This window comes from Aptenodytes forsteri, unplaced genomic scaffold (genome assembly GCF_000699145.1).
Source record: "Aptenodytes forsteri isolate BGI_AS27 unplaced genomic scaffold, ASM69914v1 Scaffold54, whole genome shotgun sequence".
In the NCBI taxonomy this organism is placed as follows: Eukaryota; Metazoa; Chordata; class Aves; order Sphenisciformes; family Spheniscidae; genus Aptenodytes; species Aptenodytes forsteri.
In genome coordinates this window covers 2,122,421-2,139,294 of record NW_008796044.1, presented here as the reverse complement: position 1 = coordinate 2,139,294, position 16,874 = coordinate 2,122,421, and the positions used below count along the sequence as shown (strand labels likewise).

General features: G+C 38.5%; 1 protein-coding gene across 1 annotated transcript in view; it reads right to left on the bottom strand.

The window, feature by feature from the left end:
• Positions 1–16,874, bottom strand: part of SLIT3 (slit guidance ligand 3) — a 553,189-nt gene that overhangs the window by 117,372 nt on the left and 418,943 nt on the right. The window contains exons 15-16 of the mRNA XM_009285701.1: positions 10,298–10,448; positions 8,986–9,060 (exon numbers count right to left, since the gene is read on the bottom strand). Coding sequence (XP_009283976.1) covers positions 8,986–9,060; positions 10,298–10,448 — 226 coding nt within the window. The remainder of the gene's footprint in view (positions 1–8,985; positions 9,061–10,297; positions 10,449–16,874) is intronic.

Below are 16,874 nucleotides of genomic sequence, written 5' to 3'. Positions count from 1 at the left end.
AACCACAATTATATCAGGTATATCAAGAGTATTTAAATTAATGGAATTACCAGCTCTTACACCTCATGTCATTCTTGCTTACAAGGGTCTCAGGGATACAGTAAGTGGGGGTTTCTAACATCTGATTAATGTCCATGAAGTTATGGACCGTGCTAGGGACTGGGTGCTCATCTGGCAAGAATCAGTTAATGTTACTACCATTGAAATAGGTACCACACATTGAAATATGGACCGCTTTGATTTAGTGTACCAGGACCTCTACCCTTTTTAAACTCAGCGCTGGAGTAACATACAAAACTGTGCGACTGTGTGTATCTGATACAAAATTTAATATGTGCACTCATGAACTCCCAGGCACTTAAATTTAACACCACCACTCCAAATGAAATGAGTATCACTTAATTCTCAATTCACAGCTACTGCAATATACAGCATTATTTTCTAAATATTTACTCTGCCTATACAGTCTCAAGATGTTTGCTTATAGATCAACATTGGAAAACTTCAATCTACAAAGTCAAATAAAGTTCTGATGAAATGCAAAATTAATCTTTTGAATATTTCATATTTGTGAAAACCCCAGTGAGTAGAAAACTTCTGAATGATAAAATGCCATTGGAGATGCATAAAAATAAGTGGCATTTAATTATTTAAAGCATTTATATAAAAGGCCTTAAGCACATTATAACCTTGGGCCTCAGTACTTCAAGTATCTCCTATGATGCCCTGTATAGATTATGATGAATAATTCTATTTGTTTAGGTTTATGACAGGAAACACTATTCTTTGTTTTACTGCCTACAACAAAAAAGAGAAAGTAAAAGATATGCTCTTGCTCTCAAGAAGATGCCAAATTCCAACACTATTACTCATACTGAATAGCACGTTATTCCAGAAATGATCCCAGTACACACGCAGCATGAGTAATAGTTTCAAAATCCAATTCCAGGTGATATAAAACAAATGACAAGGTATCAGATTAACACCTGGGATACTCTGCTCAGAAGAACAGGCAATCTTGTTGGGATAAAAGTTGACAGAAGACATGGCAACAGGACAGCCTGGCCTCAGATAGAAATAATGTGGGTCTTGGTCTTTGCAGAAGTCATCACTTAATAAAAAAAAAAAAAAAGGTTGAGTCTTGGAGATATGTTTCATGTGGGAAACTTGAGTATGCTGGTTTATGTCTGCTGAACAACTGTCAGATAGTGGGCCCTACAGCATGTGGCCCATCACCTCTTGTGCATTCTGTGATCAGAAAGAATAGGAGTATGCCAGCAATCAGCCAAAAATAACATAAAAACATGTAGAAATACTTACATGCAGATTTTGCTTTCCAGAAGTTTAGTACTTTGTGCTAACACTCACATGAAGAGTTTATGTTCAGTGTCAAAGCAAGTCAAGGAAGGATATTCTGACATATGCATTTAATTTTGGGGCTCAGCTATTTCTCTAGTGGAAATATTTATAGCTCAGCATCTCTTTTGAATGCTGGCATAAATAATTGCTCCCAATGATCCTTCTCCTGGTAAAGATCATGCCATGATGCATATTTGCACAAAAATAAATGAATAAATAAGTAAATGTTTGCAGTGGGAAGGGAGGGTGATTTACTATAATACACAAAGACTTTGACTTTCAATTCACAGATTGCAAACTGACCTATACTTGTAGTTACAAAGTTTTATTAGTTAGTTTTTGCTATCTAAAAGATATTTAGTCACGTATATTTAAAAATGGGTGCAATTTTAATGGGTGATTAGATACTCAAGGCAAAAAAGAGCAAATATTGGAGAAAAAGGCTGTCCATAATTTGCAAAGGAATTGGCACCTTTATACAATCCACACCATCTGAATTTTTCTTGCTGTCAAAGAACTTCTGTAGATAGGGAACTTCACTCATTTGAGTTAATAATGCCTGATCATTTCAACAACAAAAAATTATCCAAAAATATGCTAGCAGTTTCAGAAGGCGGCAGTTATATATACCTTTCCCATGCAAAAGATTTGAAAATCCAAAATTAAATGCTATGGTCAAATCAAAGTTGCAAGGCACAGAAAAGACAAGCTTTACAATAATAAATACGTAAAGATGACACTGCCCTGCAATCCCACTTGGAGTATTGTCAAAGCAGATGTTCTGCCAACCTGGATTTCTCCATTTGTCTTCCTGAATTAAAGCTTCCCATACCATAAGGCAACAAAAAAAAAAATATGGTAGATGACAGCACTTATTCACTCAAAAAAGAAAAAAGTATTCTCCTTAAAGTCTGACCTACTAGAACGATAAACATGAGAAATTACATACTTTTCAGTCTAGAATTACCAGCAAACATAATCAGCTGATACAAACCTTGAAAAATTAAAGCAGTGAAACTTTTGCCTGCTCTGCAACTCAGAGAGCCCTACTCTGTCCTTCCCAGCACTAAAAGAATCCTTCATATATGATCATAGCACTTGACAAGGAATTTTTTTTTTTATCAGAAAAAAACTTCTGACAGACTTTACAGCAAACTCCCATTATAGAAACCCCCCTCCTCTTGCAATGCTAAGCTTCTATAAGGAATTTTTCTTCAATACTGGAAGACAGTGGAAAAGAAAATGTCTTGAGTATTTCCCAAGATACCTATACCCTCTGGCAGGACCCATATGGGAACCTGTAGTCAACCTGGTCACTCAAGAAAGGTTATTGTTTCCGTAAGGACTCCCTGATTTACCCTGGTGATAACATTTAATCCTATATCCAGACTTTTATTTTGGGCGAGAGGTCAAAAGATTTTTTCAGAAAGCCTGGGTTTACTTTATATGGGGCTGTGAATAGGAAATGAACAGATCTAAGAAGTTATCAAGGTGACATTGTTCACACAGCTCACTTTTCAGTCAGATTTTATTTACTTTATGGCTAAAGTTTATAATAATATTATTTCTGTCGATCTTATAACCAACACAGAACAAGCTGGATTCTATTCAGAGTTAACAGAACCATTCATCCTGCTGTACCTGCTGGGTCAATTTTAACATTCCAGCATGCTGTTCATCGCTGCGTTACCGACAGACCTTCCCGCAAGAACAACCACCAGAGCGCAGTCCAACTGCAAAGGCTTTGCTTGGTCTCACCTTGAACCTTGTACCTTTATCATACAAACAACCTGTTGTGAGGGGGGGGTTTCCCTAGAATATTTCTGTCTGTTGATGATGTGTTTGGAATTTTTAAGTATATGTTAAGAGGAAAACCCCAATACTGTTGCATTCTTCTGGAAGAAAGATGTTTGCTGACATGTTACAGCTTTTACCAACAGTCTGGCTGGCTTTTACAGAGCAAGTTGTTCTCAGAAGCAGGATGGCACTGAAAGTCTTAAATACTACAGACAGACAGTGAAGTATGCCCAGTGACACTCCTACATTCATTCAGCAGAGCAGACTGATGGCCTCGCTGGTAAAAAAGGGAGGCACATGATGAGCCCAAATGCCATGTACCACAACACTCTACAATATCATTTCCAGAAAATAAAGTCCGTTGCTGTATAACAAGTGACAGATGACTGCAACCTCAATTGCCATGGCAAAATTTATGCTTAGGGGAAAGAACAGCAGGTAACAGCTGTTTCCAAGGACACGAACTACTTTTACCTCCCCAAGAAACTTGAGATTCTGTTTTTTCAACTGACTTCTAGTCTGCAAACTTTATCATGATTCAGTTTTATTTTGCATGTAAAATGTGTTAAATCCTGGGCTGACACTCCATACAATTCAGCGTAGGAGAAATATTTACAGACAAATTAAGCCTCCAAAAGCAATTTATACTAGAGGCGGGGTTGGCAGTACCAGCTATTGCCAAGACAGCCTGACACTTCCTGTTATAAGACCATATTCTACGTTCACTTTGTAACTTTGGCAAGATTTAACAGAATGAACTGTCAGATGTCCCTTTCAGGTTTTGAGGTAAATATTTTTTATTGTTCTTGTTCTCCAAGAAAAGAGGTCAGTCCCCTTTATCCCCAGCAGTGCATGAAGTATGGCAGTTCACCTTTTTATTTTGAATGTGAGCTCATTGCCATTTTTTTCTCTGCAGAAACAGCTGCTGGGACCTCAGTGGGAACGGCCAGTCCCACTGATTTCCCGTACGCAACAGGGAGTGGGCAGGCTCTGGAGCTGACATCTAGGAGCTGCAGCCTCTCCCTGTGGGACAGCATCCCATTTCAGCAAGCAAGTGTATCTCCTTGCTCCCACTGAGTTAGGCACCCAGGGGGGTTTGGAGCTTGAACCTGTCTGCCATGGCCAGAAGACCCCTCCAGGCTCCCACTGCCATGGGAGTCCCCAAGCACTGGCGGGTTTTTCCACTGATTAACAACTTGAGGTAGTCCCAGGGAGTCGTGGGGTCTCCAGTGGTAGATTCATGCTTAATTTGGTAGTTGCTGCGAGCAAAGAACTGCTCCCTTCCACAAAAGTCAAAACCTTACCTCTGTGAATGGTAGTGTTGCCCCTCACCCCTGCCTGATGCAAGATCTTGCTGTGTTGAGTGAGAAGATCTCCCACTGGCAAGATACTCCTCTGTGAAAGGCAGAAGCTTCCAGATCCCAGGGCTGGAGGACAGCAGGTCCCAGAGCCTTTCTATCTCACAGGGGTAGGATACCCCCAAAAACCCAAGTCGTGGAGCCGCTCCCACTCCTATGGAGCTCAGAAACGCACCTTTGTATTTCTCCTGCACTTCGAGCAGATTCAAATTGCTCTTTTCTAACCACCCTGCAAAAGACTAGCAACACAGTTCTTGGAGCCTGGAAGTCACTGCAATGTGACTTTAGCTTTCAGAGACAAGTCATACCTTTACACTTGCCAGATCAGGTGAGGTAATACTGTAAGAACACAATGAAAGCAACACAGAGTTCAAGACATTTTGCAAAACCCACTGGAGAACCCAGTAAATTACTTCTGAATCGGGTTACATCTGTCTACAGGAATTTTTATTCTACTGTAAAGAGCATTAAACGTAAAGATGGATTAAAATTTAGGTTATGAAAATAGCATTATGTATACGGGATTTTGCAGCTAATTATTGAAGTTGATAGTTTTTTTTTAAAAAAGGCATATGCAGACACGTTAACCTTTTAAAAACCAGCAGGGTAATCTTAGCAATTTAATTCCTAAACAAAATGTGGCATAACTTTGCATTATGGATCTGTGACCTTTCCATTTCTATATCAAGAATTCAATTTTGTTTTGCATTAAAATTTATTAAATCTTGGGCTGACACATCATACAATAAGATTCAGCTTAGGAGGAATATTTACAGACAAATTACACCCCAAAAGCTAATTATATATTAGAGGTGGGATTGGCAGTACCACCTATTGCAAAGGTGGTCTGACACTTCCCATTTTTTTTATGTTTACTTTATAACATTGGCAAGATTTAACAGAATGAACTGTCAGATGTCATTTTCATGTTTAGAGGTAGACACTTTTTAGTTTTATTTTTCTTTTTTTAAACAAAAGAAGGAAGTTCACCTATTCCAGGAAATAAAGCTAACCAAAATACCATTTTTCTCATATCTCAAAACTCTGATTTTGTGAAAAGCCCAAAACACTCAAATAAATTCTGATTTCAGATTTGCTAATTGATAACTACCATGTAGGTGTTTTATTCAAAGGATACATCTTCCCTGTGAAAATGTATTAGGATTTGGCTGAATCCTTAGTCTCCAACAAAGAGATTTAAGATTCCTGCCACAATCCAAGGAGACTGCAAGACATATTTTTTTGAAAATTTGAATTTTAGGAGCTAATTTTCCAGAGGTTTTTTCACTTCAGATTCTTCTTCAGATGACATCTTCTCATGTCTCTCAAGACCAGTGCAGGACACAGAGCTACAGACTGTGCAAAGTTTGGGACTGGGCACATTTCTCTGTCCAAGTACCTACTCTACCAATTCCAGGCAGTATTAAGAAGTAATGTCCTTGGCTGGATAGAGAGGGGGCCCCAGAGAGATCTGTGAAGGCTATAAAAACAGTTCAAGGCAATGCAGCCGAGTAACTGTGTGTGAGGGCTAGGGAAGGGAGCCTGAGTGAGAAGAGTAGGAGTTTTGTCAGTGGCTAGAGAGAGGTAGAGAGAAGATGGACAGGACACTGGCCTTACGCTGAGGCAAAACACGGTGAGAATAGAAACCGCACTGAATCAGGAGATGAGGAACCTAGCAAGGGATTGGGACAAGAGTCCAACTGAAAATTATTATGTGAATATATAATTAAAGACTATTTTCACGTATACACACTGGAGCATCCCTAATATGTCAATGCCAAATCTATGAGTACTGCCCTTTGGAATCTTACTAGAAAACCCAAGGGACTGCAATACGCAGCACCACACATACAGACATGGACAACTGACGGAGCTTGAGTGACAACAGAACAAATGTGAGTGTACACTTAGAATGCAAGTAAAATCTGAATCCTCCTTAAAGTCCAATTTACAGACCACCTCACAGTGTTTATGTTATAAACCAAAGCTACACTTAAGCTTAATGTAAGAGGAGGAGGCACCAAGATGAAACACCCATCAAGAGGAAGGAAGAACTAATTCCTCTATCTCTGGAATTATGCTGGAGCTTTACTAGTCAATGTGGAACTGATGTACTCTTGAAGTAGTTACTTTGCAAATTTCCTTGACACAGACCTGCAACTAGTCTTAAACCGAAGTGAAGGACAATCAGAGGGCAAACATTCAAATGCCCATTCAGATATTCTGGTACCTGATATTAAGATTCATTTCAGATGAAGGAGAATTACAGAGATTAAATAAAGAAAAAAAGGTGATTTAGGCTAATGGCCTGCTGCTGCAAAGCTCTGAACTGTTTTCTTAAGCCTAGGAAGCAATGCAATTTCCAGACAGATTCCTCCACCTGCTGTTTTCCTTTAACAGACTTTAACTTGAACAGACAAGGAATATGATGAGACAGAGTCAACATTACCAATCAAATAACAGTAAAAATTCTTGTCCCTTATACACACTGAAAAATGGGGAATTGATCAATATTCTTCCTCCTTAATTTAATAGCAGCAGTAAGGCTTAATGAAGAGCACATGCATCACATTCCTGCCACACACACAGAGCTGCTGCATTAGGACCATTAGCAGCGGCAATCCCATCCACTGGTATTTCCTTACATTCCCCTTCTTGCATGACGGAAAGAGGCCTATTAGCAGCAGAAGAATACTTAGTAAAGGCCAAATAATAACATAGAAGGAAAGGGTTGTTTGTTTGCTTGTTTGTTTTTTTTCTGGTAACCCCTTCCCTTCACAAAACGGAACTAGAATTAGGAAAAAGAAGTCTAATCTGGCTTTTTAAGGATAGAGCTACTGAGTAAGGTTATGGTTGAAATGTTGCTCTGCTTATATGAAAAAACACCCTTTTCAGAAAATCCCTTTATTCCAATTGAGATACTTCTTTACAACATCAGATAGAACACAAGAAATTAGCTCAACTACAAAGATTACCTAAAGAGTGTCTGCTTGGAGGCTACCACTAAAAAAACCCATATAAGACACACTTTTTATGAGGTGTAGGGCACAACTACTTTTTGCCATCTGTTTGAACTGCAATGGTACACCTCAGTTCTCAATGCCTGCCAAGAACAGAGCAGAAAGATTTTTTGTTTCACAGGAAACAAACCCTTAAAAAAACCCTCATAACTGCTTCATGCTGCATTTATGCATAACAATACAGCCCTGTCGAGGCATCCCTCCCTCCTCAGTGATTGATGGGAACAGGAAGGACAGCACCATAACTTGCCTACGGTATGTTTTAAATAAAATGAAAGAAATTATTCCAGCTATCACACCTCTCCAACTTTCAAAACATAAATCCTGAAGGTTTGATGAGGACAGATGCTTTCCTATTTGTGTATACTTTTATATACCATGCATTTTTAATTCCCATTTACTACCTACTTGCACAGACAACAGAGCACTTCAACGTCAACAACTTTTTCTAAGTGCACTGTAGCTACAACTTATGGATCATTCTTAAAATACTAGGCTAATGTATATGATTAATTCCCCAAGTCTGGTGGCCTCTACTTGCACAAACACAACTCCCACTCCCAAACCTGCACTGCTGCATCTGAAACTCTTGCAGAAATAAAACTGACATAAGAACCCCACCACAGTTGTCTCCAAAGCCACTGAGATCTTACATGGATTCAAATGGCTAGGAAGCTCCAGATGGCAGAAAACACGTGAAATGAATGCAGAACAGAAAGCCTGGTTGGTTGGTTTCCCTAAATTACCTTGACTCTAGCAATAAAATCTTACTACAAGTAAACAGTTAGATGAGACATTAACAATGGCACCATAGGTTAAAAATTTTAAATAACTTCAGAAAGATCCATTTAGAGACTATCAGGAGGTTTCTAACATATTATCCTCTTTCCAAAACACAGCTCTTATTAAATATATACATTGTACAATGCCAGGACTCAGACTGTTAACAGATTTATTTAGATATATTTGAATGACTGATCTCTAAATTAGCTAATTGATTCTCCTCCTTAAAATAATAATGATCAAAAGAAGCTGCCTTGTAACCTATATCTTGTAATATCATTTTCCTTTGGCTATTTGAAACAATCACAATAGTTGGAGTCATGCAATACATTCAAAAGACAAAACCCAAATGCTAAACTTTGTAGCCATTTCTAACAATAAGCATCTGAATAAATTCTGGGACAGAATTCCCTTCAGTGTCCATGAGTTGAAGACTTTAAGAAATATAGCCTAAAGAAATACTGAAATGTTAGCCTAGGGATCTTCACCTCTCACTGTGGTTTAACTGGGCCTGTCCATCTTTCAGGCAACTCATTCAGTTTCCTTAAATTCTCATTAAAAAAGCAATTTCTGCTAGTGCAGTACTAAATTATAAAAAAATTATCCCTTCCTCCTTCCTTATAATCCAAGGCAGCATGTATTCTAACAAGCAAGTGACTCAAACTTACATTTTTCTGAGGTTGGGCAATTTCTTGAAGAGTCCGATAGCTTCCAAAACAGAAATATCATTGTCATTCAAACGCCTGATAGGAACAAACAAAAAGACATTTAATACTTCACAGATGTCTGTAGGTATATTTCTGTGACATACAGAGCTGCCACACAGAGAACTATGACCTTTGCTAAGCAAGACACTATCTGCCATCTCTCTCAGACTCCTAGAGTGAAGAGTTTAGCTTTGAAGGAAAGGGAACATGGAAGACTATCTATAGTAAAAGCTTACAATGCCTTTAAGAGTGTAATGCCAAAGGACAGTGTCAGAATGCCTTCTTCCTCCAATGCACAGGATAAGGGACTATTAACCTTAACCATTAAAAAGCCTTGTTCGCGTGACTAAACCTCCCTCACGCATTCTGCTACAAAAGACATGCAATCGGAGATGTGGTCCCTGTAAACAGAAGGGATCTGCTTTCAGGTCCTTTCCTATCAAAGTCTACTGGTCTTCAAAATTAATGCAAAGGCCACTGTCTTAGCAGGTTTGGGATGCAAAATTCTTTCTCTGATTACATGTAGCTCCATTTTTCTACATAGAGACTTTGCTGTGTTTCTGGATGTGTCTCTCACATTTTTTTATCTTAACTTCAGATCAACAATTTTTATGGGGTTTTAAATAGAATACTTTAAGTACAATAAATAGAATACTATCACAAAAAGAGAATTGTGTTTGAAGGGGCTATTGATATAACAAAAGAACAAGATTCTTAAGTTACTAAGTAATAAACATGTTTTCTCACACTCTATTTAACAGTATATTATGTTTATAATTCCTAAGAATCTCTAAAAGCAAATACATTTCATAAAATCACTTATAGCTTAACAACACATTAGTTTTAGCGAGAGCCGTTTCACCCAAGTAGCAGGCACTGCTGAAATGGAATGAGTTCCCGATCACAGATTTAACTCAAAAGGGTTAATCCATTTCTTAAATAAAAATGACCAGATGCAAAGACAAATGACTCAAAGGTAGAATGAAAAGGAACCAAACAGCTTGGGCCACATAACAGGTCAACACTTCAAGACAACACACACAGGCAGCTGATGCACAGGGCCATGGCTCCTTTCTCATCCCCACAGTTGCCATGAATGATAAGGAAATAAGAGAGTTGTGGTTCTCCTTTTAAATAAAATTAACTTCCCCTTTTTCACACAGGGATTTAAAGTAGAAGGTGCCTTGAATTGGTCTGAGTCCTTTTTACAGCCTTTAAAAACTAGGAAAACCAACACGCCCTGCTGAGCACATCTTGGAGAGCCAGCACTTACAGATCAGTAGTATATTCAGGAAGGTGACTGGGTAATCGGGTGAGTTTTTGGTTAGAGCAGTCTACAATTGTTCCCTCGCAGCGACACTTCTCAGGACAGACAAGGTCCATGAAACACTTCCCGGTGAATTTACTTCTGTAATCCTCTGACCCTGCAATAAAAGGAAAATATATTCCAGCAAACAGCTCCTGATAACTGTAGCAATCAGAGATTTTATGGAATCTATTCTCAACACCGCCTCCTGTCAGCTCCCAGCTCCTGCACACAATTTTAATACTTGCCAAAGATTTTTGTTCAGCGCTTTTTCAAATCACTCCCAAGACTAGCCTCTGTTATTTCACTCTTCCCTTGACAGATTAATTCCTTGTCTAACAAGCCTACCTGTTAAGGTATTTTTTGAAACACCTCTAATTAGCTGTTGGAGTCGGCTTCAAAGGAGCTCCAGCAGTCACTTTTTCCCATTTGGAACTTAGTCCAGCAACAAGGAAAAGGGATCTCATGAAAGCAGGAGCTATCTTGGTGCATTCAAATGACAAAGGATTTTTAAAGACGTCATTAAAAAGCCCAAAATTTTCAGACCTCAGCTATTAGAGTTATTTTTGAGAGCAATCTTTTATGAGAGAACCTTGTCAATTTTCCAACAATTAGATACCTTTATTAACTATGTTAAACAAACAGCAGAGGAAAGTAATAGCAGTTTAAATCATTTTCATTTTAATTAAGGAACGGGTAGACCATACTTAGTGAGAAGCACTCCCTAATGTACCATAATACCATGATTGCCAGACCTCTTTGACTAGGTTTTTGACCCATTCTAATGAAATGCTTTTCCAATTAGGCTCAGTGAACTAATCTGTCCTTTTCAGGTTTGGTTTTTCTCTTTTAATAACAGCAGGTTGGAAACTTGATCTCTGTGCTTCAAGGAACCAGGAGTATTAATAAATGTGTATGTAAGCAAAGTGTTGCCAAGACCCTGCCATGCAATACCTGCCCACTCACTTCATATTTCATAATGGAAGCACCAGAATTGTCTTAGGAACCTTGTGTAATGCCCAGTGATCATAACCACCAAGAAGTATTTTTTCTTTTCCAGCGTTTTAAAAGTCAATTGCAAGGCTTTCTCAGGAACGATCTGAGCAAGTTCAGTTTTTAAGAACCTGAAAACATCAATAAAAAATTAAACCTGAGCTGAAATTTGTTTTTAGAGACTTGATGACATTCTTCACCTGCTTCCCCTTCCCAGACTGATAAATACACCACTGCTCATTTTATGACCGCATATTATTTTCTGTAAGAAAAAAGAAGTCACCTAAACCCACTATTATTTTAATTTATGTTACACATTACCTCCACAGGGCGATGCAGTGAAAGCAAGCAATTCTGCAGGCAATCTAACATTTTGATTCCACAGACACACTTCAGTTTAGTTTTGTAATTCCGAACTAGATTATGAGAAACATCACATACAGCTTTGTACCTTACCACTTCTGTGGTGCTAAATACTTTGCAGGTTAACATGCTTATTGTAAATTACACATCTCAAAAGTGAGACTTGGCTACTGTTTTTTAGCTTGACAGCACAGCACTTAAAATATTAGGACCACTGGGCATTTTAAAGTATTATAAAAATACACTCTAAGCCTTTCCCCACACCACCATCATTTAAACTCTTACCCTTTCAAAAAACCCCATCTGATTTCCAGTCCTAAAAATTCCAGGCTTGGTAGTCAGGCTAAAATGTCAAGTGATGAGCGTATTATGGCTTGATTACAAGAACATACAGCTATTCTTTCTTAGGTCTATGAGACAGTACATTTGGCTGTTTATGATTCCTTGGAAATAATGCCAAAGATGAACAGTTATCAAACCACAGTTTATTAAAAACTGTGACAATTACAGTACGCCTTGAAAAACCCAACAAAATTTTTCAGTGATCAGAAAGCGTCTTGGAAATCCCCAAATTAACCCTTGAAGAACCACTTCTAATTTTCATTATAAAAGCTTTCTTTGAAAGAATAATCACAAACATCATGAAGTTACACAGAGTAAAAATTTATTAAGTATAATTTTTAATCTACTGATAGATACAAGATTCATCTTCCTATGGGAAAAAAGAAAAATGGGAAAGTAAGTGGAATGCTTTATGAAGGAGACAAAGGGGTATATAATATTAGAGGGTGAAAATCAGGTTTTGGTTTTCTCTCAAGCTTTCTGGCAAAGTAAATAAAGTATATTTACCACATTTTTACTTAGCAGTCTCTCTCTCTTGATGGCATACAACCTTCCATACTGCATCAGCTATAAGAAGTTGATCTTGCCTGGGCATCAGTCCACTGCCTCCATGCTTGCAACAGGGGAAAGCCCTCTCAGCTCAGCAGAAGAGGAAGGGAGCAAACATCACCTTTGTACTTTTATTTCTTTCTCTCTCTCTCTTTTTTTTTTTCCTTTTCCTTTTCCTTTTTTTTCTTCTAAGTTACCCAGGTAAGCACCGAGTCAAAAGTAATCAGTAGCATGTATATGCTCAGCAAATACTCAGTCATCCATTAGACTGTGAGACAGCAGGAATCACCTACCAAAGACTAGATAAAATTTACTATTTGACCTGAGCCTTGAGATGACTTGGACAGGTGGCTGCTTTATTAAGATATTCCCATCTGGGATATTAATGTGAAATTCAGCCATCTGCTTGCAGAACTATTTAAGTGCGTATATCCATTTCTCCACACAGGGCTTTATCGGTGTACTACTGCAGGGCTCTGAGTGAACATGACAGGATTCAGGAAGTACAATTAACCATCACGTGCGTGTAGTACTTCTTGCATGCTATAAAATCACCTGTGGAAAGCCATGGAAAAGAGATGCAGGACAGGCACAGAAGAAACACTTGGCTTCATTTTACTATTCCAGACCAGCCATTTGGTAATTTTATTATACCTGAAAGCATGTGTGCACTGTAGCTGAGAACTCTGTGAAGCTTGGCTGAATGTAAAACATGACCTGGGTGTTTCTAGTAATTTCCAAAATTAAAAATAATTAAGTGTGCTGTAAAATGAGTAGCCAAGGCAACAGCAAGGCCTGTATTTAACTGAGGGCAACTGTGTTTATCTGAGTTGCTAGTTACTCTGATATTTTCATTTCGCAACTTACGTGTCACCACTATCAGGTACCAGGGCATTGCAATTCCTCAGTATCATAAAACAAACACACATGCCATTCTACAAAACAGCAGTATGAGATAAAGAAACACCACATTTCCAAGTGCTCAAAAATTTTAGGTGCCTTTCTAATACCCACATGAAGAAATTAAGCAACAGAGACAAATACCTTTTTGTCCTATTCTTCTTTTTAAGCATTGCTTAGCAAACCTGATTTCAGTTTTTAAAACTTAGCTTTGCCCAAAGGACTTAAAAGGAGTGCTGGATGATCTATTCTGGAAAGAATCTATCTGTCTCAACAGGGGCTTGAATACTGACCTGATATATTCATTCTAGAAAAGATGGATCCAGCTGCCTCAAATTTGGTAACAAAAATATGATCACAGAGATCACTCGGTCTAAAACTTGGACAAAAAAACAGGAATCCCGACACTCACTTCTTCATGTAACCACTAGATCACAATTCTCATAGGTTTTCAGGAAAAAAAAGGAGGTACGTTGTTTGTCATAATTTCACATCGGTAGTATTAATTCTTATCAGTAATTACAGAGAAAATCTAAGAATTTCAGATGTCCTTCTTCTGATGGCTCCACAACAGATATGTAACAAATTTGCAAGATGAGGCAGTATTTCCATATAAGAAAACTTCTGTATGAGGCTCTCAAAGTCCTTTATGAATAGGTGTAATTATCTCTATTTTACAGAGGGGGGAAGTTAGGCAGAAGTATGTTAAAGATCTTATCTAAGCTGTTCAAAGCTAAAATGGTCCATTTGGGTATACTGACTCAGCTTTGTGCTATGCAACTATTGGATAATCCTCTTTTCATACAGGCCATGTTACCCATGTCATTTCAAGAGATAAAAGACAATGCTTTGCAGACTCTTCTGAAGTTCTTTTGCAGTATACTTCTTCATAATGAAATGCCAGTGCATTAAGATTGCTCAGATCAGGTCCAAAGTTACGTTAAGTAGCAGGCATCTTGTTACAGAAGCGGCATCCAAAGTTACCTCAAGTAGGACTCACTGGACAGCTCAAATAGAGAGATGTGGCTTACGTTATTTATAAGGTAAGAAGACAAAAAAGATTCTTCATCTCTGTAGGTATGGCTGGAATCACCCTTGAATCATATTAATCAACAGGATGCCTAACTTCTGCATTCTAAGAGCAATTAAACAGATTAATTACTTAGAAATGGTTATTCTGCATGCAAGCCCTCTGGAAAGTCTGTCGCAAACAACACTAGGGCTCCCCCCTGCAGCGCCCGGGAGTCTGGTTAAGCAACACTTCACCTTTTTCATTTTTCCTGTGAGAAAAGGGGAATCTCTCACCTTTTGATGCTTCTGAAAACAGCAGAAGTATCCCAGCATGCCATGCGGCAGGGAGTATGCAGCCTTCCATGGTGCTTGACAGAACCATGTTCAATTCGTATTGTTCTACCACATGGTTAGATCAAGCACAAAGGAAAACCCCATGAACAGCCAGAGTCAGAGTTAGGCAGCGCCAAAGAGAGAAGAGCGTTGAGAGGAAGCAGCATGGAGAAGCACAAGCTGAAGGTTCACGGAGAGCTGCTCTCCACTCCACCCATGCAAAAAGGTGCTGGATACAAGAGGTCATCCTTTACGCTATAACTGCAGGAACACCCTGGAGCACAATTGGGGTTAGTGTACAAGAACAGAGCCCAGGCGAATTCAGAGACAGAACTAATATGATAGAAAATACTACCAAAGGACTGCAAACAGCTCCTTCCAGGAAGGATGTGCAACTTCCACCACATATTGAATGCCCAATCTACACTGCTCTTTATTAGCTACTTACTCTCTCCCGGTGTCTCCTTTCAGTATAAATGCCATTTTGGTTTGCTCCATTAATTTAAATGCAATCTTAGAAATACCTCAGCTCATATTAATAATAGTAGGTTCTGAGCTGATGGCCAAGCTCTGGCATTAAATGCTCCCCAAGCTCCCTTTGAGCCTGATTTCAGCTCCCAGTGGCCTTTCATGCTGGTGGCACTTACACTGACAATCTGTAATTACCACTGCTTTTCTTTTTTTTTTTTTTCCCAACCGTACTTTACAGCAAGGTAGCGCACACATGCTACTACAGACATATTAAGGCAAACAGGAGTATTCTGTTATTCTGTTTCTTGGCATAGTATTTGTTGGGGTTTGTACATCATTTGCTGATGGAAGCATTCTCTCTTTCCAATAGCCTGGATTATTTCAAACAGCTTTACTTCTTGTAACTCATTCCTGCAAATTTGACATATAAAATAGGGCATTCAGTTTTGGCTTGACTGCTCCCACTGAAATAAAACTCCCATTGACTTTAATGTCTGCAGAGCTATGCCAGTGGAGAGTGCTTTTGAAAGTCACATCTCAAATGGTCTTTCAGGCTTCACGAATGAGAGAGGAAGTGGCTGTCCTCTGCAACTGCTCAGAACATTTTGCTGGACTTCAGTGAAGGTCAATGCTTGTGCTTTTAAAAAAAATACGACTTTCCTTAGTAAGGGGTTTGCATTGCCCAAAGAACAAAGTCAGCGTCAAGCAGATTATTCATTGCCTACCTAGAGAACAATGCAAGTACTTGAGCAGAGATGACAGGTAATACAACAAGGGGCTCTGCTTCACCATTTTGCTATGAACCAGCATTATTATGCAGAAAGTCAACACACAATTACTTGGGAACACCAGAAAATAAGTACAGTGTTAACTTAGTCACCTCATACTGTGGGTTTGTGTACAGCAATGAAAGTAAGACAATTTGATTTACTGTCTATCTTTAAAATCTAAGAAAGAAACTAAAGCATCTTTTTAGGGGAACCTAACACAGTAAACCTTCAATCCCCACAAGCTGCCAAACTAGCCAGAGTCCTAACTGATACAAAAATTAGATTATTAATTTTCTTTTGTGACTCATGCAACATGGCACAGAGGCGCATTAATTTTCTTCCATGATTCATTCAAAGTATGCATAACGCTGGAATCCACACCTCATTTATTTAGAAATTATACCTATAACTAGCATTCCTGCCAATAATTTTGTATGGTTCTAGCGAAGAAGGATGCAGAGTTCCATATCCTTATTCCTACACTGGTTTAATAATGCAGCAATTCTGGCATGGGCTCTTCAAATAAATTCATCCACTGTATTCTGTTAAGCAATGAGAAGTAATAGTTCATATCTTCCAAAGACTTTTATATTATATACTGATTTTCAGTATTAAGTGGAATATCTGTAATAAACTCAGTAATTTCAGTGTCAATGAACTCTTGCAGTCCTACTGGAAACAAATGCAGTCAGAGCCCTGCAAATGTCTTCCTGAGAAACCCCTAGAGAATATTTTGAACAAGTCTCTATTCCTCTGCTGCACTAATTAAACACCGCTTACAATAACTGCCTAAGCTAATCATCAACTACAAT